The sequence below is a fragment of the Trichoplusia ni genome, chromosome 12 (assembly GCF_003590095.1).
Source record: "Trichoplusia ni isolate ovarian cell line Hi5 chromosome 12, tn1, whole genome shotgun sequence".
In the NCBI taxonomy this organism is placed as follows: Eukaryota; Metazoa; Arthropoda; class Insecta; order Lepidoptera; family Noctuidae; genus Trichoplusia; species Trichoplusia ni.
This window is the reverse complement of record NC_039489.1, coordinates 1,976,413-2,003,555: the sequence shown is the minus strand read 5'-3', so window position 1 is coordinate 2,003,555 and position 27,143 is coordinate 1,976,413. Positions and strand designations below refer to the sequence as shown.

Below are 27,143 nucleotides of genomic sequence, written 5' to 3'. Positions count from 1 at the left end.
TCTAATGCTTTTTATCAAAAAGCAGTACTTTCATTTGGTCTGATGAAGTGATTTTTTTCCATTTACAATTTTAAAACAAATTCTGTGGGTCCAATATCGTCCTTCCTGCTTTCATTGAACTTCATTATGAAATGTTGCCATATTCTTAAAATTATGCCATATTCCAAAAGTCAATATAATCTACCTAATCAGTTGCACTACACCCTGTATGACGGTATTAAACAAAACAGTACACAAATTCTTAACGAGTAAATAAGAAACATGGTGTCAAAAGCAGACTAAGATATTTAGAATATTCCGACCTTTAAGCTGACTCCTTCACAGTGCCTTAACAGACAGCCTTAATTTGTACCTGACTTTGAAAAGGCTGCCATTATGTTTCATGAAGCTACGGGAAACAGGCTTCTTAGAATTATTTACTATGTATTATCAAAAGCCTATGCTTTGTTTCGTAAGGATTTCCGAATCGAGATTTTTGACATTACACATGATGTATTCTAGTCGAGTTTTTAGTTTGGAATATCTGTTTTCATTGCGAGTCCATGTTTAGAAGTATCTTTTTATTAGAGTATAGAAATTGGTGAATATAAATAGTGTGACAACTGATACTAAATTTTGATGGCTTACTAAGACACATAAAACTACAGGGATCAGGGGTCTACCACCTCCACTCTTGAAGTCTCTTAAATTAATATAAAAGCGACAGCACACTCCCCACTTAATACTGCTGCTTCTCCCATTCACAACTGCAACTGTATCTACGTCAGGCATGGCGATAGAAAAGCAGATAGTAAGAGTAGCCTTCTTAATCTTAAATATTCTTTCATACAACGTTCTGTCAGAGTGTTAAAGCCTTCTTCAGACCTCTTGGGTGCCTTAGTGTGAAATAAAAATCAAACTTGTAATTCTTTGACACATTTATTTTATACTAACTCCAAACAAAAATATAGTTTTCATATGAATTCTAAAATAAATGAGATTAACGGAATATTACCGAGATCTATTAGAATAATAATCAATATTATTCAGATTCATTATAATACTTATACAGACTTAAATGTAAGAATACATGTCTTAACTATTTCAAAAAAGAAATAAAAAAATAGGATGTAGAAACGCATAATTGATAACCTTTTAGTTAAGTTAGATGATTATCTTCGAGACAGAAAATAAAAGAAAAATGCGTCTAGTTTTTTTGTACCAAGTATTCAATGATCTTTACAAATAGTATAAAAATAAATTCGAATAATTATAGGATTCAGATATTAGCCTGGAGATATTCTGATTCTGTATGGAGACATAGAAAATAAATCAGAAATCTTTTAAATTTATCCTGTGTGCTAAGCATCGCTAAAATAAAGGAACTAACTCAAATTAAATTATTTTTAGAATTCAAAACAATAGTAGATAAGGCTCAGATGAACACCTTAAATATGATTGAGATATGATAACTAAAGAAAATCAAAAATTAAGGAATTTTAAATAAAAGATTCTCCGATCAGAACTTGTCAAGTGACATTACGATAAAATCTACTGAAAATGAATTTCTTGAATAATTCATAAATTTTATTTAACATTATCTCCATACATTAAGCTACTAAAGAACAGACAAAATGGATAAGAAATAAATAAAGCATAAAAATTTTGGTGACTAATTTTACTTTCGACGAATCTTCATTGGTATCTAAGTGTCTATGAATCAAGTTCTTTCAACGTTTTCAATTGGTTTCTTATCTTCGTTAACGACAACTACCTCATCCTTGACTTCGTAGCTCGGTGGTCTGACTGGCCCGTTGATCAAGCATTCTATGTAAGAAGGTGGTTTCTCAATATTCTGCTCAACTGCCTTCTCCATCCTCAACGCTTTAGTGTACTTCTGGACTATGATCAGGAATATTACCGCGATCACTGAAAACAAAAAAATATTTTTTATTTTTTAAAATTCTGTTTTTTAAGTTTCTGTATTTTCTGGGTAAGAACGGAACACTATTACTGAGGGCCCTTTGTCCGTCTTCGTCCGTCATTTGTCTTTCTTAAGCCTATTTTTATGGAACCTCCAGCGTAGCGCGTGCCACTCGCACTTGACCGGTTTTTTCTTTATATTTCAACACCAAGATTCTTATCTTTTGAGTATAATAGCCAGAATTCTACTGCAGCCATATTTTAAAATGAAACGAACAACAGAAGAAATAGCTGTTCAGACAATTTTAGATGCCTCTAATCCACATTAATTTGAGTGCCTCAATCTAAAATTACAATTGACATCAAAGCAAAGCAATACCATAATAATGTCATATTGTACCGGAATAATTCATATTGGCTCATTATATTCAAAATCTACAAAGCGCATATCGTGATATTTTAGTATTCAAATTACGTCACGATAGAAAGTGATACGGCTATACATACATATCACTATCTCTTTTCATAACAATACCACAATTCATAATACTGGTAGTAGGAAATTACTTAGTATTAAATATATGGTTTATATTGAACGTTCGATCCAATATGAAAACAAAGAACTGCATATGAAAGGCACTGCGTTTTGTAGATAGCGCATTTGTTAATGACATTCGATCCACACTCGCTTTCCATTATTATTTGGAAGTTGATATTATAATACCCACCTGTGATGGTATTTAATTATGAACCAATGGAAAATACATTTTATTTCATTGGACACAGAATTTCATTTTAGTTTTTCGTTGTTCGAATTTAAGTTTAGGGTTTTCATTGAAGCTTCTAAAATACTAGTAGGAAAATATTTTTTTGGCACAATATACATTCAGCACTAAGACTTGAACATCAGTTCCTTACATTAAAAATGTATACTGAAAGTATAATATACATCATTTCAAGTAAACACAAAATCAAATGAAATTCCATTTTTTTTCAAGATACTCAGACTACACCCACCCGCTTACCCTGTACCCCTTATACCCGAATAAGTTCAATTCTGTACTCAGATAAACATGATTCCAAAAATGACGATTCACTCTAAAACAAAGCCAGTCTTGATACTAAAATCATTCATAGTAGTTTACTTACAGATATCAGATAATTTGAGGAACCAAACGGTCTCCACGGAGTACACGTCATAGAAGAACGGCTGGTATCCGAAGTACATCGCCTGCATCACCAGTTTCACCACAGACAGGCTGAAGAACATTCGCATGGGCTCCGGATTTCTCTGAAGACAAGAATTGATTAAAATAAATAAGACTCCTGGCAATAGGAGCCAGTAGGTAGATGGCGTCGCCATGGGCCAGGAAGCGGCACGTGAAGATCTAAACGCTTACCGCGTGGACTGGTTTCGTGTCACCTAGGACAGAAAATAGTAAATTTTGCTATTTCACTATTGCCCAGCAGTGGGAAATAGTGAGCAAGAAAAAAGACCCCCGCAATGATACCACATGAATGTCTTATGAAATCCACCCAAAGGTTGGCTGTAAAAGAACGCTTTTAGCGATAAGACTGCTCAGTGTGACTATATATCTTTCTCGACTATACATCTTGTACCAATGTGGTGTGCATTAAGGAATATTCTATGTTTTTCTATTAATATTTCTCGGAAAAATACGAGGCGATAAGATTTTATAATGATTGTGAATCCGGATCCACAAAGAAAAATAAGTAAATAATAAAGTGAACATGTTAAGTACTAGTTAACTATAAATAAAATAATTTCAATTCAAGTGGGCTTACGCAGATACGATGCAGAGCAGTTTATTGAAATGTATTCGTAAGCTACAGAGTACGTCTTTCATTTTTGTAAAGGTGTCTTAAATAACCGTTAGCTTTCTAGCTATCGGACAGAATACGGGTTGATTTTTTGTGGGTCTAAAGATTCTTTTGTCCACCGCAACAATCGCGCTAATAGTTTTAACTACAATGACTAATACTCCAACACATCAAACCACATATTTTTTGTTAAAATTCCTGACTGGATATTTATAAACTTGTTAATAGTTTTTTTAGGTGCAAATTTCAATATCAATAGGCTTGATGACTTAGTATAAATTTTTGCAGTAAACTTTATGATTCACGCTTTGCAAACACATCATGACTATTGTATAATTGCTTAGTCCTTAGTACATGACGAAGCATAAGCCTTCGATACTCCATAACTTAAAAAAAAACTTCAACGACTCGTACTAAACAAACAAAACGACATCAGTTCTATGTCGGAATCCGCTTAAAAATTTTAAAATGTTGGTCCAAAATTGATCTATAGTTATAAAAATTCTTACCTTATGCACAGCCCCAACATATGACATGACAATCCTCAGCCAGATGACATTGATCAGGAAATTGAGGAGATCGATGAGATAGATGTGCAGCATCCCTGGGTAGCACCTAGGTTCGGCGGTGATGGACATCTGTTCCACGTAGATGTGGTACTGGTTGCGGAGGACCCTGGGGTAGGGGTAGAAGCCGTGGGTGCCAAGGTTGAGGACGATGAGGACTGGCTCCAGCCATGGGAATGAGATTGCTTGTAGCTGTAAGAAGAAAAGAGTTATTAGTTGAAGGGTATATATATTGCTTAATCATGGATATCCTCGGTATTGACAGTACAGTACAGGCTATCAAAACAAGGTCTAATTTTCATGCTTACTATATTGTTCATATCCAAGAGGACATGATTACAAAAAGAATAGTACACTAGCCTTTAAACTTGTTAAAGGATTTACACGGAAAGTTAATTTTGAATATAAAAATTTTTTAAATAGTGGTTTACGTCTACTAAAACTATTTCTTGTTTCGCCAAGAACTAATGAAGGATATGTGGGTTGAATGCGTAATTTTTTGTGGTAACAGGTGGTGTTTTCAAACAATGCAAGCGTCGCCTTGCGGTTTTGTTCTTGATGCAATCGTTTCCATGTATTCGGCTGTAGGAAGGAAAAAGTGTGTTTCTGTTTGGTTAACTCATCATCAGTGGTCATTGTTTCACTTTGAGTTACGATCAAATGTATGTTTTGTTACATAAGAACCTTCACGACTACATTTTGCAAACTCCTTGGATTATATGGCCTTCACGTTTTTAATACGCCATTAAGTTTAGTGTTATGCCATGCCTCGTATAATAGAATAATTGCTAAAAGTTAAATCGGAAATACGAATTCACTCTTTTATATTACTATTTTCTTTCTTTATCCTAACAGAAGCTAATAGAGGCGATGGTTCACAAGTCAAACTGTTTGACAACTAGTCAAATTAACCGATACATCAAATCATTGGAATTCAGTATGTAAGTTATTGTAAAACTTACAATCTTTCCCCTCTGTCATAAAACATTTCTCATAACATGCACCACGTAAAGTGCATTAACTGTCATAACCTTGAGTATCCTTCAGTGTTTTGTTTCAACACCGACTTCGCTGTCAATTGTCTTTATTACAACCGATACTTATAGTATAGTTTGCTTCAAATCTATACAAACATTTCAGTCGGCCTTATCAATATTCTATTGATCAACCTTGGAATGTTTTTAAACAAGTACTTTAACAATATAACTAAATATTTCTTCGAGTTTTGTAAAATTTGCAGTGATTACTATATTCAGAAGCATATGGAAGGTGTTGAGACTAAGTAGAGTACCTTGGGGGATGCCTATGTCCAGTTTTGGACTGTAACAAGATGAATGTAAAAAACGTCGTCTCATCACGGTTTTTTTTATAACAATAAAGATTTTTGGTATATTCATATCTGAGAATTTTATTTGCCTTTTTTTTTCAATGTGGTAATTCCCATTTTTATTTACGATATATCTGACGCAACTTGTGTTTTTATCAAACAGAATTTCTTGCATGTTTTTACGTCAACGTTACGCATACAATTATGAAGAATACATAAAACATTAGACATATTTATTTCTAAAATAAAATAATAAGATATTTTTGTGTAACTCTGAGATGACAAAAAAAAATTTCTCTAAAAAAGAGTTCGACAAAATTAGTTTATTTACTTAAAGGCCAATAAAGTTCAAGTGATGGGTTTATTTGATTATCTTTCTTTAATCTTTAAATATTACAATAACATTTGGAACATTTCTTCAATATTGTAAGTGTTTGAATAAGCAATGTAGCATTGCTTGTTTTAATCAACTATTCAATCCATCTTGGAAAATTATAACTTTAATTTTTACTATCAAGATAAAATATATATTTTTTCTATTTCAAGGAAACTTATATAGATAGTTATATATTTCTGTATGTACCTAAACCTATTACGAAACAGCACCGGTATTAGTTAAAAACATATCAAACAAATCTAGTAGGCATAATGACAAAGAAATTGATAAAATATACAAATATATTCTCAAAGAAGTTCAACCTTAAGAGGTTTTATTTCAGATCCTCACTAAAGCAACAAATTCTTCCTCTACCAAAAAGGTTTACTTAAGGCAACAAGACTAAACCACAAACGACCAGAAAAACAATTCAGCATTTATGAGAAAACGTTCTCAATAACATAAGGATCGATTGTCCTACACACACACATGCACGTAAAATACAAATTGTTACTCACACTTTCATTGTTGACATCGCACTGGAAACCGTTGGTCACAATGGCGACTGTCAGCAGATGGCAGACGACGTCAACTATACTTGACACCTGTAAATGTAAATAGTTATTTGTTGTTGCTAAGAAACATTGAGGGATTGTGATGGTAGTCTGGGATGGGTTTGATAACGCAGTAGTACTTGTTAATTGAGTATTTGGTGACGCAGGTGAACCGAATTGACAAGCACCAATGTTTTTTATGATCAGTTGTCTTAGTCTTTTCGAAAAGCTGATGTATAAAATGTACAAAATCCGTAGCTCTCATACGTAATTTTGGACACTATTAAAAAAATATCAGTGTTTCTAAAAAGGATTCAGTTGTTACTATAATTAGCTACGTATAGGATTTGATGTTACAATGTATCACTGAAGTCACAAAGTTTTAAATCTTGGAAATCTACTATCTAGCTACATCACTCTACCTTTTTGTAAGTAGAAAGCTCAAACTGTCGCTATAAATTAAGGGTTAAACATATACTTTTTCATATGAAGGTATGAACGGAATTACAAATTACTCTAATTAAATGTAATGAGCCTCGCAAATCGCGCGGTATGTCGCGTCAGGTGTAACACGATACTTGAGACGGTGTCAGTAACCGCAAACCTCCATCCGGTCTCCACCATCGGTAATTACCTACAGATGTTTTAAGTTCGTGGAAAGAAGGCATACATATACATAGGTATAATACACAAACAATAACTGCAGTACAAAAGTTTGTTAAGGAAGGCAAAGAAGGTAGAAATAATAGGTCATGTTTCTGATTTTTAGATAAGGTAACTTGCAAGCATGAGCGTATGTACTTGTCAAATGACCACGCTATTTAATCCAAAGTGTTCCACTTTATTTGTTATTTTCATACAGTAATTTAAAGACATTACGCAGCTAGGTTCATAAGCAGTATATAATTGACAAAGCCACGTTAAGTGCCCAGCAATACGAAATTATCACTTTTATGATCAGTTGTCTTAGTCTTTTCGAAAAGCTGATGTATAAAATGTACAAATCCGTAGCTCTCATACGTAATTTTTGGACACTATTAAAAAAATATCAGTGTTTCTAAAAAGGATTCAGTTGTTACTATAATTAGCTACGTATAGGATTTTGATGTTACAATGTATCACTGAAGTCACAAAGTTTTAAATCTTGGAAATCTTATCTTAGCTACATCACTCTACCTTTTGTAAGTAGAAAGCTCAAACTGTCGCTATAATTAAGGGTTAAACATATACTTTTTCATATGAAGGTATGAACGGAATTACAAATTACTCTCATTAAATGTAATGAGCCTCGCAAATCGCGCGGTATGTCGCGTCAGGTGTAACACGATACTTGAGACGGTGTCAGTAACCGCAAACCTCCATCCGGTCTCCACCATCGGTAATTACCTACAGATGTTTTAAGTTCGTGGAAAGAAGGCATACATATACATAGGTATAATACACAAACAATAACTGCAGTACAAAAGTTTGTTAAGGAAGGCAAAGAAGGTAGAAATAATAGGTCATGTTTCTGATTTTTAGATAAGGTAACTTGCAAGCATGAGCGTATGATACTTGTCCCAAAATGACCCACGCTGGGATTTAAATCGCAAAAAGTGTTGCACAACTTTCAATGTTGAACTTATTTTCATACAGTAATTTTAAAGACAAATTAAAAACAAAGCAGCTAGGTTCAATCAACAGTTTAATGACAACCGGACAATTAATTATAGTTCTAGGTCTATTACAGGAGCGAATAACCCACAGCCACGTTAACGTGCCCAGCAATACGAAATTATCGTGTACCATTTTGATTGAAGTAATTTCACACGCCAGTTTCGGCCTTGTTTGCATAATCAAAAAGCATATTAACTAATCCAACATTCATGTTCGGAGTCTCGCATCAACGATTAGCTTTAACTTTAGGCGTTCGAGCAGAATATTTGGACTTTATCCTCCATATAATTATTGTCGAATTTGGTGTTCCGATTTGTTGGGCTAATGGGCATGATTACACACTTGATCGGGTAGGTCGATTGAGCTTTGGATGCTAACTGAGAGCAATCTAATTGTCTATATGTATAACTTCAGATTAGATGGTATTTGGGACTTGTGCTTCAAAGTGTACCGAATAAATAGTACAGTAAGACTTCTTTAAGATTATCTGTAGGATTTGGTGCTGCAAATTTGGACCAAAAGTATTAACATTATTGACTTGAACTAAACAATTTGTGGTAAGTAAAATTAAATGTTTGACCACGGCAAAGATGGAAAGCGGAACCCGTCAAGCTCAATCCGGGGTAGTGACTAGTAATAAAGACTATTCTATCCATGTTATCGCCGAAGACTGATCTATTTCCTCTGTATGACATCCGGATATTTCTGCACGTCCAATAACTTCGTTGAAACCCATATCGGTCTATAAATAAAAGTCCCTGGCCACAGGCCGCGGAAACCAACACGCCATCCAAAACGAATTTTAATTTGCTTTGTATAGATTCTCATAAAATCCACTCCGACGACCAGAAACGTGCATACCATCCGTTATTTTTAAGCTTCGGAAACGGTTCCAATCCTCTTTTTAATGGACGTGTATTTGCCTATTGAGCAACAAGGGCAAAAGAATTGTGGCTGCAAAGTGTTGATTCTTTTTGGGTCCTAGAATATATCCTTTTAAACAGTTAGTTGATGATTATGAATATTATGATTTTTTTGGAAAGTTACAAACAAGAATTGAAAATTAGACTGTGATGAAGAACCATATGCATCAAAAATTGCTTAAAAGAACAGACATGGACGGCCAAAGATAGGTACAAAAAATTAGAATTAACGAAAATAAAACCAATTTGGACTATTGTATAAATGTCTCAATGAAAGTGTTTTCTTCACAAACTATGAAATATAGGACCTGCCTTTCAACATATGGTAATTATATAGTCTTTAAACCAATAGCACACTCACAAATCGCTATATAAAACCACGTAATATCTTAGTACATTGGGCTAGTCATAACAAGATGCCTCACTAAAGTTTACAACAACTATTATGAGTCACTAGTGATCATATTTTCCTTATAGCGATCATAAGAAAAATTTATCAATGAAGCAAACCAAGTACTCTCAAGTACTAATGAGGCAAACAAACCAACGGGGAAAATTATCAGGGGTCACATTGCAACACGGCAAGACAAATAAAAACTATTACAATTAAGAAAAAAACCTGTTCTGCTCTAGTAAGGATCGTAAATTGACCCTTGGCCACCGTCATACATAGGAAGTTTCAGAAATAATTGATAGCATGGATAAGGTTGTCATATAAAAGAGTAATAATTAAAAGTTTGGTATGTCTGTCCGTATGTGGAGGTGACCTTACGATGCATGGATTTGTATGCTCGAGGTGCAGGTTCGATCCAAACGCAAGCAAAGTACCAATATGCCTATTTAAAAGATATATATCTTTTTTTGAAACCTGGATTCCAGTTATTCCAATTATTGGAATCTAAAATTGCCGACTCACGGTAAGCTAGCGTGATGATCTCAATGCTCAAGTCTTCCGTATAAGGGAAGTGACCTGTCCCAAAAGCTGTGGATGACTATAAGCTGGTACTATTTGTACTGTAACTGGTACTATTATATCTGTCAATTACTGAGATTTACAATCATTTTTTTTTATCAGAGGTTTTAAAGGATTATTATAGATTTAAAAAAATATAATTTACTCACAGATTTGTTAGTTTAGACAGTGTCTCGCGTTCTAAGATTGTGAGAGGAAAAAATACATACACGGTGATTTTTTAGTCGTCTTACAAAAGCAGCCCAGTTCATGTATCCGACGTAAAATACCCCTAGGCGCGATTTTTTTTTTATCATCAACTAAGATAATAAGTACGAAGAAAATTAAACAAGAGAAATCTGAAATATACTCTTAAAAATGATAAAATTGCCGCCGCCCGCGCCCCTCACCATTGTTACAAGGCTCGGACCGCGCTCGCAACAGAGCTGTGTTTCTACAAAACTACGAATTGCTTCATAATATTGAATAAAAATTGCATTTTTTTTTAATCTCATAAATACCTATTTTTTTATCATGAACGTGTTCTAGTAATTGGATACATGAACTGGGCTGCTTTTGTAAGACGACTAAAAATTACGGTGTATAATACGATTGATATCTCAAAACTTTACCCTATTTTAAGCTCCGCAGTTTATCTTTATGACCGTCTGTCTCTAGGCTTTATCTCATGAACCGTGATAGCGAGTCAGAATTTACACAGATGATGTGTCTCTTGATAGGCATTTTAAATCAATGTAGATTCATTGCTTGTCCTATAAAAACTTATTAAAAAAAGTGCAAGTCAGATTTGCGATCTTGAGAGTTCCGTACCTACAACTATTGTTACTTAAATATTGAATAAATTAAAGCAAGTTATCATAATCTCACAAATTAATTAATGGACTTGCAATATTTCGGAGAACTTTAGTCATTTTTCCTTATAAATTTGTCGTCAACAGAAGGACAGCAAAACCGCAAGATATTTTCAATCATCAATTAAGGATAATAACGCAATTTATAATAGTTTAATTAATAACAGATTCGAAAAGACAATCTTTTTCCTTATTTATTTATTTTTAATTGCCAGATTATATAGACTTAGAGATAAGGTTCTAAGAGATGTTACTTCTAGCAAAAATAAACAAATGGTGTAGTTCCTATGCTAAAACGATTTAAACCTAAAAAAATACCTATGGCTTTCATTTACACTAGGAACGTAAAATAATTATTAATATTGTATGTTTTTTTATGATTTCATAGGTACCTACAAGGTAATACAGAAACTTGTTACTAAGACTTCACTCATAAATTTTAATTGTGACTGTCCTGTAGATGTCAGTCCATGATAGCTGCGATTAAAACAATTACCTACAGATGATTTATAGCTATTATTACTGTCATTGTCTCTATAAAAAAAACACAAAAATCACAATCAAAAAAGATCAGTACGAAAAATACGATTTGTTTACCGTTTGTATAATAAACGGTACGGAACCAATTACACGAGCCTGATTCGCACTAGTCCATTTTTTTCTAATACAAACTATTAAAAAAGGAAATAACGCTGGCCTAACTCGCACTTACCTATTTTTTTTTAATTCAAAATATTAAAAATATACTCATCCACATGACACGTCATTTTAAATGACTCAAATCCGCCATGTTTTAAAATCTGCGACACTATGTTACCAATTCGGCTTCGTCTACTTTATATCAAATTATCGGATATATCAAATTACAGGCCGATATCTTTAGCCACAATAGTGGCCAAAGTATTGGACAGTCTGCTTGACCAGCACTTGAATAAACATATCAACCTCCACGACCAACAATTTGGCTTCCGGACAGGTTTGTCAACAGAGAGTGCTATCATGTGCCTCAAGGAGACTGTTCAGTACTACGTGACCAGAAAGACGCCGGTGTATGCTTGCTTTTTGGACCTGTCAAGGGCGTTCGACCTCGTTTCTTACAGAAAGTTATGGGAAAAGTTGGAAGATGAAACGTCTTGTAACCAGGAGGTTGTGTCCTTATTGAAACATTGGTACAACAATCAGACTAATGTAGTGAAATGGGCTGGGGCGTCATCAGCAGTGTACAGGTTGAATTGTGGAGTGAGACAGGGTGGCCTGACCTCACCCAGACTCTTCAACCTGTATATGAACGGACTTATTGGTGAGCTCAACAGTACCGGCGTCGGATGTCACATAGACGGTGTTTGTGTTAACAACATAAGCTACGCAGACGACATGGTACTGTTGAGCCCTTCAATGGCAGCGTTAAAAAAGTTAGTTAGAATATGTGAAGTGTATGCGGAGGCTCATGGACTGAAATACAATTCGAGAAAGAGTGAGATTATGATATTTAAGGCTAGCAACAAAAGTTATGCAACAGTTCCTGTCACCTTAAGTGGTAGCGAGTTGAAGCAAGTCTCGAATTTCAAGTATCTCGGTCACTGGGTCTCCGAGGACTTGAAGGATGATAAAGACTTGGAGAGGGAACGTAGGGCGCTGGCGGTCAGAAGCAATATGTTGGCCCGCAGGTTTCGGCGATGCAGTGATTCGGTAAAAGTGACTTTGTTTAAAGCCTATTGCCAGTCATTGTATACGTGTTCTCTGTGGGTAAACTATACGCGGATGACGTATAACGCCCTGCGTGTACAATACAACAATACATTTAGGACGCTGCTCAGGTTGCCGCGGTTCTGCAGTGCCTCGGGCATGTTTGCTGACGCGCACACTGATGGTTTTAATGCCATCATCAGAAAACGCAGTGCTTCACTTCTTCACCGAGTGCGGACTAGCACCAATAGCGTCCTAAACGTATTGACTGATAGGTGGGACTCTCAGTTGCTAAGACACTGGTTAAGCCTTCACACTGTGTTGTAATTTGTATTTTATTTTATTTCTTTGATGTTTTGTGTGTTACCTACTTTTTATATGGACCTGGTCTGAAATAAAGATTTATTATTATTATTATTATATTTGCTCACATTGTATCAAACTATGCATTGTCATGATTTATTACAAACATAGGTTCTAACACGGGATGTTGTGCTCAAGAATGTCGTAACAGATTTCAGTACAGTCATCTGCATGATTGAACAAAAATTAGTCTTATTCCAAGGCTATAAGATTTACTTTAATATGGACTGGTGGACTAAAATGTGACTTGAGGGATAGGGATGTGAACGTCGCTCTTATGGCGACGGGTTTAGATGCATTTTAGTTTATCATTATGGACGCTATTGAAGTGTTGTCTGTACATCCTGTGATGAATTTTTAACGTTTTGTTTTGTTAAATATATCTTTTATAGCGAATTTGCCATAAGTTACCTGTAAAATATTCTTATTTTTTTCCCATGGGAACAGTAAGCGTAAGTTTCCTTTGAAATGTTAATCCAGATATGAACTAAATTTGAGTTCAAGATTTTATCAATATCGGCTTAGTGGTTCTCGAGTGTCGCTTTCATAAATGGACAATTTTTTTCGTTTAAAGTGTTTTAAATAAGTCGAAACTGTGAATCATAATTTGTAAAAAATTCTGTTTTGTGTGATTTCGACAGCAGCAGATACCTAGAAACTAGTACAAACATACTCTAAGGATACAAGATAAAAAAGTCCCTGACAATAACCCACATGACAAATCATCTATAGCAGATTTAATAAGACTTAGATGTAGTAAGTAATTGATTCTCTCACAAACTCACAATTCGTATCCTATTTTCCCATTATCAATTTTCTCATCAAACGAAGCTAAGAACTCTCTGGATTGAGACATCAATAATCTATTTCTATGCACTTTCATTTGAGGTTTCAAAAACCGACTGGTATCAAACATGTCTAGGAACACTTGCAAATAACTCACCATTAATACAAAAATTAAAATCGTCCAATGCGTTCGGGAGCTATAATGGCACAGATAGACAGACACAGGTCATACTTATACAACCCTTCGTTTTGTTTAGGTGTTTAAAAAGAGATTGAGTATTACAGTATTGCTAATCATTTAACCTATACCGCAATTTCTATTATTATAGAAACCATTAGATACTAATATCAGGGCTATTATATACAAAATGCTATCATAATTACCTAATGATACGGTAGAAATTACAGTGTCATTAAATTAATTTAATATGCAACTATTTAAGTACGTAATTATCTGAAAACCATTTACTAATCTAGAAACTAATGTTGCAAATATTCGTTCACATAGTATTGTTATAATACAAAGATCTCCGCACCATTTTTTAATAAAAAAACTTAATAGAAATGTCTTTGACATTTATTTTATTCTGTTTCTCAGTTTTTTTGCAAATGGCGGAAACAGCAAAACATTTGTGACTTTGGCTTTATCAACTGTCTAATTATCGTAGTTCATAAGATAGAGTTTGATGAAAGACGGACGAACAGACAGCGAAGACATAATAACCGAGTCCAAGACATAGAACTATGTGGAAGAGAATAATAAAATTATGGGTATTGTGCAATCATATTTTAAGACATGTTTGTTTCATCGTAATTAAAATTCTTGAGCAATAATAAATAATTATAATAAATACACTCAATTTGCTATGATAAATAATGTTTAACAAAGTATCCACAAATTATATTATTTTAGTCCTTTAATCTTTATCATCGGCGTGATGCAATTCTAGAATGAATAAACACCACGAAAACTTATTTAAACAAACAGTAAACTAAAACTTATTTTTCTATATATTTCATCTATAATTTGCAGACGAAATATGAAGATTAAAAGCGACTTTTAATCCATAAAAATCTAGCGAAATAAACCAATCCTGTAACCTTGAGAATATTTCATGAATATTAAAGATTATTCAAAGACTTTTTGTAAAACCTATATAATTTATACTTAGGTAAGTTAATAATGAAAGTATTGTGAAGTAAAATCTAGTATAATAAATGATATGTATACTAAATTTGACAGTTCACTTCCCAAACAGCCGGCTACCAAAAGTATCAAAACACCGGATCGAATTATAAATAAATCAATAAACATTTCCCTTTTCATATTAAACACAATACCATTTTACTGGAATACGATTCGTATAAATGAAATTAGTCTCGTAACACGTGATACCTACTTGTAAACTAAAAACAATTGAAATACAATTACGAACAAAACACCGCTTAGAATTACTATTCTAGAATATTCCACAAGTACTATAACACCACTTACCTTATTAAGATAGCAAGATAAATCCAAGCAAAGTATAACAAAAATCAGTCTTTTTAAAAAAACGAACAAAATAAACGTTCAGTTCATTAACTGTTGAACACTGGCCGCGGACTGCGTAGTTGCGCGGGCGCCGACAGTTGCAACGCGCAGCTGTGTGAGTGAGCGTCAACAGGCCTATGTGTGCGTGCGTTCTTGGAAAGCCCCTCGTGTGTATAACCGATACAGACAACCAGACACAAGGAAATTAACCGTCGAAGTGTTTTTATTTGCTTGCCTTTTATATAAGAAACATAATAATAAAATACCTTCACAAGCAGCAATGTAAACGGTCTTGCCGATACAATCGTATGCAAAATAACCAGTTTATCATTATTATTCTTTTATCTATTCACTGCTAAACATCTGTTTGATTGGAAAGTGCAGTTATGTACTTGTATACAAAGATTTGGTCAAATGTTGGTGGTTATATACCAACATTGATAAGCGACGAATGCATTAGCATTTTGCCTTGAAATTTATGTTTTTTTCTTTACTGATAGCAATGACTCATCGGACGTGATTGTATGTATGTTTGAACTGTGTGATAAGATTAAAACTGGCTTCTCAATTGTTTTGGTTTTGTTTATTGTCTGGGTGAGATGAGATAATTCAAGAGATGAGAGAGGAAAGGGCTATTTATTAATACAGAGTTATTGATATTTAAATTTGACTGGATTCCAATAGAAATTTTGAGCCTCGTCGAATTAATTGGACGAAATATTTTGCCTTGATTTTTTAATTCACTTAATTATCTGGAATGTCAGGGGCAAAGTACTTAAAGTACAAAAAAAATAGGGGATTATTGAAAAGGCGATGCCATGCATCACGATTGTTGTAGCCATACGACACCGGACACTTGATATATTATCTCATAACAGTAATTAGTGTTACACAAGAAGTATATTTTATTTCATGTTCATCTGAAATATAATTGATAGGAGAAGAATCCGTTCATTCATTCAAAAAAATATTCCATACTTCAGCCACCTTAAATCGTTCATCACAATCGATGTTTAATTGTTTTAATTCCGTATTTAAATCGTAAATTAAAAGCAATCAGAATAATAGTGATGGGACACGAGTTATCGATATTTATACTCGATGGATTTCATCGAGTCGATGACCTAGTTCCTCGCCCCGTGTCAATACACGCCGTCAACCTAACGACGACCTATTATTGTGAATTATTTCTATAGCTTATACGGTGGCGTTGCTTGGATTTATTCTCTTTTCTTTCATTGATTACGTTCGATCGCGTGTGTGTCAAAGTAAGTCATTAAATATAACTATGTTGGGGAGTTTTATTTAATGACAGATGTTGTGTCCATAAATGGCGTCGTTTATGTATTATTTAATCTTCATTCCTTCTATACAGATGATGGTGTTGTCATTGCCATGCAGGGCAAGAAATAAATAATAAAGTCCACTCTGTCTGGGGCAGCGGGATCATCTGAAAGGGTTACCTTGGCCTCGGTATACGACAGGCAAAGAAAGGAACATAAACTTTAGAAGTCCCTTTACCATCCAAAAAAAAACATGTTATCTTTCTTATATCATTTGCTCATCCTATTTTTGATCTAACGGTATTTTGAGTTCTAATTCCAAGTCTTGGTCACTATAAACGCAAAGGAAACTAAAAAAACATGAAATCGATCTATATGGCATTGTGCGAAAATCGCAATCTATTATTAATAAATTATAGCAAACACAAGTAAATTTGACAGTCGTAAACAGTCCTATTCATTTATTTGTCGTGTAAAATACAGTTTTATAATTTTATAACGTCAACACAGTGATAATTAACATAGCCAGTTGCCAAGATGTCGTGTGTTGACAGCCATTACAACCAGAACATGCATAGTTATCATTTCATGGTCCGGTGCATGGTAAGAATGCACGTTACAAACAAGAAATACTTGTGATTTTATCTATTGTTTATAACCAAGAAGATATAGGTTACCAGCCCGACAAAGTATTTTAATTAGTTATTTGCAATATTGTACCAAATTAATGAACTTTCAGAAAGTAGGTAAAATAAGGTTTTATGTATTTTAAAACTTTGTAGTTTTTGCTGTAAGTACAACGTTTGAAGTCATCGACTAGGATTAAATTAATTAATGCGAGAGTAACAAACGAAACCGTTCAGACTTTTTTATTTATTTATTTAAATACACCTTGCTTCGTACCATAACTGCCCTTAAACAATTAGGAAGTAGATTTCCAATTAATACAGTTTGTTATTCTAAACGAATGTCGGAATTAATTAATTAATCATAGAAAGTAAAAGCATGCCATGCTAATTAGTACATTAAGTAGGTGTTCTTATTTATCGATACCATTAGTTCCGCACTAGCAGTTTTTATCGATTGAGTCAGCACAGTATTAATTGATGATGTCACTTTTACTTAAATATTTTAGTTGTAGCTTACATTTTTAAATTGGATCGAATTAACTTGAATTACAAGCAAAATATAGCGCGATAGCTATTTTAAAATTTCGTCTGGATCCCTACTAATATCCCTTACTTTGTGCAAAAACAGATGTTTAAATTCTAATTTTACATTAAATGCAAATGTTCAACAAAATTATCGACCATTGATAAACCCCTACTTTTCCGTACAAGAAAAGACGGCACAAAAGTACCAGCAACTAAGTAAAGTACAGTTGCAATCAATAGCCACCAGGTGGCATCACCGCTGCATAATGTATCGGCCAGATGGCCCGCCCGCTGAATATTATATGCCAGTTCAATGGTATCTACTATGGACAGCCTTATACTTAGAGCTGTCTTCAGGTCGGTAGAATTGTTTGGTATGGGGTGGTAATATGGGACGATGTTTTAGATTGGGATGATGCTATGGGATGTGAGTTTTTTTGTGTTAGGAGATTGAACTTAAAATAAAAGGGGCTTAAATTTTTGTCCTAAAGTCCGTTGGGTAGGAACTTTTTTGGTGAACTTAGATGAAAAATAACACAATATCCTTTTGGTATTGGTTCTTCATGTTTGGGAGTATCAAATTGGGTATCGGGAGTAGGTATCTGCCTTCACTAGTTGCTAATGAGCGTGTGACAATGGTATAGAATTTTGAGGACAAATCATTTTCTATATTAATCCATCATTACATACCTAAGATATTTAAGTCCAAAAGATCCCAAAGACCGACTCAAAATGTGTTAGATGAAAATATGTTTGTTCTATAAAAAATAAATTTCTCCCCATTTCCAAATCACATTCCTATTTTTGATACAATATTTGCGATACAAACCAAATATTAACGATTTGAGCCATTTATAAATTCATACATCTAAGTACTTCATATAAAAATGTTTGGCTTTCCCCTGATCATCATTTGAGCGTGTATATGTACAGTCAGCAACAAAAAATTAGACAAACCGACTCACAAAGCACTTGAATTTAGTATATTTTGAAGATGCAAGGTACACTCAAGTTCAAAAGGCCTATTAACATGATTCAAAAGATGTACCGTCGAGAGACGTCGTTCTACTCAGTCGCTCTCCGTTAACTCTATACTTTGTTTTTTAATTCTAATCAGTAATGATCAGTATCAAACGACAAATTAGTGATGTCGAAGTGAATTTTTGTATTCCAAAACCAGAACTTTCTATATTTTTATCACCCTTCAAGCAAAATGAGTATCTTTAATGCAAGGCACTTATAATAATTAAAATTGTATGTAATGCGAAATGAAAAAAAAAACATACAACATTTAAAATTTCAAAATTAGACAATATGTTTCCATAGTTAATCCTTATACTATCTTTTATCAAATTTTCTGGGCAAAATGAGTTTAGGATTAACTCTTCAAAAGGCTCATGGTCTTTCCCCACCCTGGGAAAGGCGGAGAGGTATGTAATGCTGTTCTTACCCTTGTACCTGGGACTATGGTAACGCGATGCAAGCAAGAGTATTAACAGATAGTTAAACTTCTTTCTGGAGCCGCACCTAACAGAAGAGATTTAGCAGTACAAATTTTAGAGGCGGAAATAATACTGTGTGTTTATATATTTTTACAAAAATGCAATACCTCCATACAAATAAAGACAAAAGATAATATATCTTTAAATATTCCCAGCAGTAGTTAATTTGATCTTGTAATTGACATTTTCTGCTGACGTTACATAAATGAATTTCTCTGTAAACATCTTCATCCGATGCTGATTCGTATCCGATACAGATTGTGTATAGATGAATAAATACTCGTTATTCGAAAGGTGTTGCGAGCAACGATAATCTTTTAGGGCTGTGTTGTCATGTTAACACTGATTTTCTGTTTTTTTTTTTTTATATTTTAGTATATGTTATTGCAAAGAGTAGCCTGTTTTTAGTTAACCCAATAAATGATTTCCATTTTACGAGGTTATAAATATAACAATATTTATTTTCTGCTATTTTCGATTCGAGCATTTTTTATTAATTCTATCAACCATTCGGCTTAATAAAATTGCATTCGAAAATCAAAATTTCCGTTGGTTTTTCAAAATTAAATTTAAATAAACTATGCTTCATTTTAAGCTTGCTACAGTTGTCCCGTTTTTGGGCATTATACATCTGGAGTATTGAAAAAGAACACATAAGAAAATTAAACTTGAGAGTGACAACCCTGACTAATAAGACACGGAGAAGCTCACTAATTCCATCTAAGCTGCGTATTTACAATGTGGGAGATTCAAAGAACGACTTAAGTGTGGACTTACACAACCTACCGAAACACCTCACCAACCAGAACAAATAGGATCTAGATTTAGATTTTTTATTTTGGGCTTGAAACCTTATTTTGGGTTTTATTTCAGGGCATGTGTTTAAAAATTACTGAAATAAAAAATCTGTTTTTTTTTAACTTTAATATGATAGAAATTTGACAACCTACACGTAAACGTGACACATCCAGCCATGCCAGCCATTTAACCTATACAATGTGCCAAACATAACACTGCATGTAAACAACCCTCTATCTAATACAAACGGGAAACAAAACATCGTATTAAACTGAGTGAAACCTAATGACCACATCACTAGCAAGCAGAACTGATTACAATCGATTACATCATAATCTTTCCAACCCCAATTATGATCGACTTAATCGATTAGAAATCACGCCGTGCACTCGCATAGCGCGGAATATACTTCGATATATTATTACGGCCCCCATAGCCCGGGAGCTAATATCATGAAACTGTATAGCCACATAACCAAGCCGGGGTAAAGGGGCATTTCCGTAAATAAGACTAAATGCAACCGTTGGAAGTCAAGGTATGATAATAGGTATAGGGTTAGGATAAAGGAATAATAATATTATGGAATAGAATTGCAAGGACAGCCCAATTTTTGAGGTCACCAGGCCAAACTCATTGCGTGTTCGATTTTCGCGGAGAACTAGCGTTTGTGTAATCCTCGAATGCTTGTTCTGTAGCTTTTTGCATGTGCCTTGAAAATTTAAAAAATAATTAACGTATTTCTGCTTCTTTCAGCGAAGACCATTTGTTACTTTTTGCTCCAATTTCTGGCATTCTATTTTAAAGGGCAAACGCCAAGACGGACAACATCGGGCGAGAAAACTTCCAAAAAATCTTTAAAAAACTAACTTCACAGTTTAATATAGGGGATAACTCAAAAACTTCGTCGACAGACATTTTACTAGCTCTTCAGATCACGGCCATAGCTTACGAATATAAAAGCAATCATCAAACCCCGTACATCCTGTAAAGTTTTAAAGTAAAATTTACCAAAAATCGGAAACAGCGCCATAAATTTAACTATTCCGACTCTTACCGCTCCAATCGTTCGCACAGAAATGCACCTTAATGAAACTTGAGCCGTAACGATAGTATCGGTATCGATAATGTAAATGTCCCCATTGTTTCATTAATAATATCGAATCGGAACAGTTTTATCGATAGGAATCGAGACCGACACTGAAGGTTGAATCGAGTTCAAGATAATCCGTTAATCGTGATTGAAAATCTTTCGTTCATCCTGTCGCTGGTAGAATTAAGTTTTATTTAATGTGTTTTATGTTGATTTTAAAAGGACTTGCTTATTTTATTAATGGAAGTTAGGTCTTATTTCATGGCCTCGAGGTTTTTCTTTAAGAATACTACATAGGAAGAGTCATTCTAGCTAGCCTAGGTTTCAAGCTGAATTCTGTCTCGTTACAAATTGAAATCGGGAAGCGGGAGACTTATGTATCATAGGACCGTAGGATAAATTGATGCCGAACCCCTTCTTAGTTGGGTACAAGTCAAGCTATAGGCGCTGAGTAGACAGCAGCTTCAGGTATAACTTGCCTTGGATCAACAGATGTATTGCATTGGTTGTCATCGCATGCGGGGAAAACCCGCTTATTTTGCCTACTATGTTTATAGCCCGTATTTTGGGACTCCCAAATGGAAATCCCATAATTAACAACTGTCTTATTTTGCAGCGTTTGCTTGATTATAAATTCGTATCAATTAATAGAGGTGGCTTTCTTTTTGTTTTTTTTTACGTACAGCAACCGAGTTTTGTAGAAGAATGTAACATTTACCAAGTTACGGCCGACTAAAAATGGGTCTTATTAAAAAAATATGTATAAAAGAGCAGTACTTATAAGGCAGATATCTTAAGGTGACGTGTCAGGATGACATTTCTATTCTAAAAACAAACACTGTGACATGAAGGACCGGAAAATACGATAATTGTTGTATACTGTGTCAAATAAAGTCCGGTTTTGAATCCTGTTGCATACTGGCTAAAACTAGTTTCTATTCTAGTCTGACTTTGGTAAAGTAATGGGGATTCCCGCAGACAAATTTGTCAAAAAAAAAGATTTTCAATAAAATTCTGTTATTTCCTATTATCTCACTTAAGCATTAGAATATTTCGCCGCAGATACCTAGCCATATATACACACAAAAAAAACAGGCAAGTACAGTTTCGACTCGCGATTAAAAAACGACTAAGAAATCTAATCCTTTTGTTACGGGGTTTCACAAACATTTAAGTCACATGCACAAAGACACCAAAAATCATTATTTATCAAAATTATGTTTTTACTAACCGTTTCTTAACCTCGAACTTTATATTTACACTAGTTGTTGCCCGCGACTTCGTTCCCGTGGGTAGAAGAATATATAAGTTATGATTTATACCCGTCCTGTTTTTTTTCACATTTTCCTTTGTATCTTCGCTCCTATTAGTCGCAGCGTGATGGTTTATAGCCTAAAGTACTCCTCGATTAATGGTCTATTCAACACAAAGAATTTTTCAATTAAGACCAGTAGTTCCTGAGATTAGCGCGTTCAAACAAACAAACAAACTCTAAAACTTTATATATTAGTATAAATAGTATCTTCCTTATATAGGCAATATTATAAAGCAACGCCTATTGTAAAAATAACATCAGTGCAACTATGAGGGTTTATGAGGTACCTGGTCATAGACCCTCTGCGTCCTATAAAGCACCGATAGACAAAGTTTAGTGAGCAGTGTATTCCATTAAATATGTCACATGTCCTAATAAATATTTGGCATAGGCTAAGCACTGGGCCCTATTTAATTAGGTATCTCTATAGGTTATGCGACCGTATAATACAGGTCCAATTTATGCAATCTGATTTATGATTACCTAGCGGTGGGGTCACAATGTAGAGAAATTTAAATAAAATTTCATTTAAAACTATCGAAATATTGTAATCTTCCTGAAATTTTAACTATTTAATTGTTGCACACATTTCATTATTCATATTCATTCATCTAATATATAAAATTCCCGTGTCACGATGTTAGTTACGTTACTCCTCCGAAACGGTTCGACCGATTTTTATGAAATTTTGTATACATATTGGGTAGGTCTGAGAATAGAACAACATCTATTTTTCATACCCCTAAGTGATAAGGGTTGCTCAGACAAAAAATTTCTTTTTTTTGACGTTTTTTTTTTATAACGTGACATTAAAAAATACATACAACTAGAAAAAAAATATATTCGGCAAAACAACGTTTGCTGGGTCAGCTAGTATTGCAATAAAATTGTGTTATAATCGTAGGTTTTCTTAAAATCGCATGTTAAAAACAGACAAGGTGTAAAATATGACAGCATTTGCATGTTGAACCTCAAAATGGTCGACTAGCTGTTTAAATAAAACACGGTGTCTGGCTTCCATAAAGACACAATGCGTTTAAAGTTTTTAGGAAACGTGTTACCCGAAATATAATTAAAGAAATTCACACGATAGTTTTTGAAACTTCCCTCAATATTTATGTGGTTCGACCGATTTTTATCAAGCACGTCTAGGAATACTCACACATAATTTACCTTGAATACAAAAATAAAAATAAATTAAAATCGATCAATCCATTCGGGAGCCATGATGCCACGAACAGACACATCAAACTTATAACACACCTCTTTTAGCGTCTATCGTTTTTAAATACCAGTCACGCGGTAACTGGCACCATACCCAATTAGATTCATTGAGAGCTGATTAATGTGCTTCAATAGACTCCAGTAAGTCTGATTAGTAATCAGTAGAAAGTATCAGCTGATATTGATGGCATATACATAATTATGTATCTAGGTATTGTTCTGTAACTCATTGTCTAAAATACGACATTCGATTGTCAGAAAGTGAATGAAAATATGTATAATGATGACAATACTTGAATTCTATCAATTAGGTATTATTTTTATGACGGTGATGATTTCATTTCGCACAAACGCACAAATTATTAAATGATGTAACGGTTTACTCACGCGTATTTATCGGGGTAGCCTGACTAGTTTCGGACCCAACCGGAGTCCTTAATCATGAGCAGACGCGGCGGGATCGCGAGTCGAACAAAAAAAACGCACAAATGTTATGTAAAAGAATGAGAATCATGTGGTGAGGGTGTTGAGTATGGATGTAGGTGGATACAGGGGAAAGATACGACCTAGGAAACGATGGATGGATTGTGTGAAAGACGATATGGCTGCAAAGAGTGTTTCTTTTGAGACATACAGACAAATTCAAACAGATATGAACTTCAATTGAATGATTAAAACATATTTCGTAACTTAGCTTGGCCTCTTCACCTTCTTATCAAGCCTATTTCTTTCGTTCTATCGTAAGTGTAGGTAATACACATAATATTTGAAGTTTAATTACAAAGAAAAGCCAAGTGGTCTTGGGTAATCTTTCAGTGTGTCCAACTAATGCGATTTAGTCTTTACTAATTACGCGACGGAACTGTGTGTGTCGCATCTAAAGAGAATTAGGCACTTCCCTAGTGGCGTATAATTGCTCGAGAAAGTATATTAGGGAACTAGCAATCGCTATTGCTATGATAGAGATTGGAACTGTCAAAAAAGCTTAAAAATCGCTAGATAAAGATCGAGGGTAAGCAACGATTTCAACGGTTATAAATTTGTTAGTTATCACGGTTCAGAAAATGTAGCCTGTTGAAGGACGGACAGACATCGGAGCTGCAGCAATTGGGTACCGTTTTGCCCATTGAGACGGAACACTACAAATAAATATGGCCTCTTGAGATAATTTACATCGAAAACGGTTTACGCATTTAAAAGTTGTAGCAGTAGGTATACAAACAAACACTTACAGTGTTGGGAGTTGAGAGAGTAAACGGTTTCTTTAAACAAATACTTTTAGCAAACATAAATAACTTTTAAAACATATTTTCTTTGCAATTATTAACTTAAAATCTACGTTAACGAGTAAGAACGATGCGATACAATGTAAATAATAGCTCCGGAAATTGTATAAGAGGCATACAATTTTCATAATATGACACATAATTAAGTTGGCCATTGAGTAATGACGTCACTGGTTATATGACACCTATTATGCTTGTCAGTCAGGCGGTCATTTGTAAGATTAAAATGAACTTTTTAATTGCTCAGTGATTCTCTGAATGTGTTGACGTCATTGTAACAAAAATGGACTCGTAATGAACTGGAATGATCGAATGTAGTACCTATTGTTACGAAGTCGGATACAAATTTTCGGAAGTAGGTACTAAATCGTAAATCGACTTCAAATAAATAAAAATACTGTGCCAAACCTGATGAAATTAAGGGACGAAATGGCAGCTATTTTGGGATAAATGAAAAAAGAAAGTTGGTTTCCGTAGTTCAAAGTTCTGAAAATGGTTTAGGTTTAAGGCATTATAAAGGAGTTTAAAGTGATGGTGGTATAAAGGTAACAAATAATTATAATTGACGTAGATAAATGTAGATGGCAGAAGGTGTAACGTTTAGAAGACCTTTTTTTTAATGATTTGAGGAATTAGACGTATAAAAAATAAGTTTTTATTGTCAAATTAACCATGTTTAGTTTCGATAATAAAAATAGATAATCTCGTTGCAAGGTCTTTGAAAAACAAAAAAAAATCTTGAAGCAATACTGTTATTTTATTACAAGTGTTATTCTATTGGATAACAAAAAAAAAACAACTAGAGTTATTATAATAAAGTGCAATTACAATAGTTCGTCGAAGCCCTAACGTTGCGAGAATTGTTCCTTTTATAAGTAGGTATCTGTCGTGAGGAAAATGTTAAACAACCTTCGATAAATACAAAATGGAGATTAAAATAATAGTTCTAAAGAAATAATAAATAATTGTGAATTGAATGCAGGTGGTTTACCACCGTTAAGAAAGACTATTATTGCTATTCGATTGGCCTGTTGTTCACTGGCGGGCCACCAGAGGTCGTGGGTTCGATTCCCGGCAACGACAAAATAAATGTTTGAGAGATGAGCACGATTTTTTGTTTTTTTGTGTATGTAAATTATCGATACCTAATATGTATCTAAATATTTAGAAATATAGGTATCAGTTGGTTACAATTCATAAAACAAGCTTTGTTTAGTTTGAGACTAGATGGCGTTGAAACTAGTTGTTCAATCCCGAAAAAATGCGTGATTAAGCTGTTGCCCCATTTAATCATTCATAATCTTCACTTAAGTTACTATGAAAATAAACTACCACCAGCCTTCACACATCTCCCTTTTGAGACACACAGACCTCTTTAAAAAATCCTGGTTTCAAGCGCCTTTATTCGCCACCACATGTCACTGGTGGCTTACAATGATTAAAAAAATACATTTAACTTTAAAAAACCACCTGCGTTTTGTTCTCTATACCTCAAGCATAAAAATACATACTTCATACCGCAATGCCTTCACGACGTTATAGATATAACTCTATACAATACTAAATCTAGGCTATAAGTCAAGAGTCTCTATCATGACACGTAATACGCACCTGACTACTCAGGAGAAATTGGAACTTAAGTGCATTAGTGTTAGCAATAATAAAATGCTAAGTGAAGATCTTAATTTGCTTCTTTAACACAATTACCTTTTTAAACTGACTGCATGGATAGTCGAGTGGTTGAGGTGCCACACCCACTGTGAGCCACGTGTCGCGGGTTCGATCCCCGCGTAGGACAAGCTTGTGTGATCCACGGATGCTTGTTCTGAGTCTGGGTGACCTTGTGAATGTGAATTGTTTGTTTGTGAAACCTCCCGCGACACAAGGATTAAATCCCTTAGTGCGAGAGTCGTTATTTAAAAGAGAAAAAAAAATAACTTGCTTACAAAAGATACTCGAAGCGGTGTTCAGTCGCTTCAGACGTTTGGGTACTAAAACTTGAACAGAAAACCCTAAGACTTACGACACTGAGGGTTATGTAAAAGAAAAAACAAATTTGCAAAAATTGGTCACCCGTCAAAAACATGACCGCTCCTAAAGTAGGTACCCTAAATCTTGATTTATTTATGTTAATATTTATCGATTCGATTTA

At 34.2% G+C, this 27,143-nt stretch overlaps 1 protein-coding gene across 1 annotated transcript; it reads right to left on the bottom strand.

The window, feature by feature from the left end:
- Window positions 1-1,639: 1,639 nt before the first annotated feature.
- Window positions 1,640-7,177, bottom strand: LOC113499558. The gene is made up of 5 exons (XM_026880073.1): window positions 7,172-7,177; window positions 6,532-6,825; window positions 4,254-4,502; window positions 3,052-3,193; window positions 1,640-1,908 (listed from the first exon to the last, which is right to left on the bottom strand). The coding sequence occupies exons 1-5, from the start codon at window positions 7,175-7,177 to the stop codon at window positions 1,700-1,702; spliced, it is 900 nt and encodes a 299-aa protein (XP_026735874.1). The 3' UTR covers window positions 1,640-1,699.
- Between the last annotated feature and the right edge of the window lie 19,966 nt (window positions 7,178-27,143).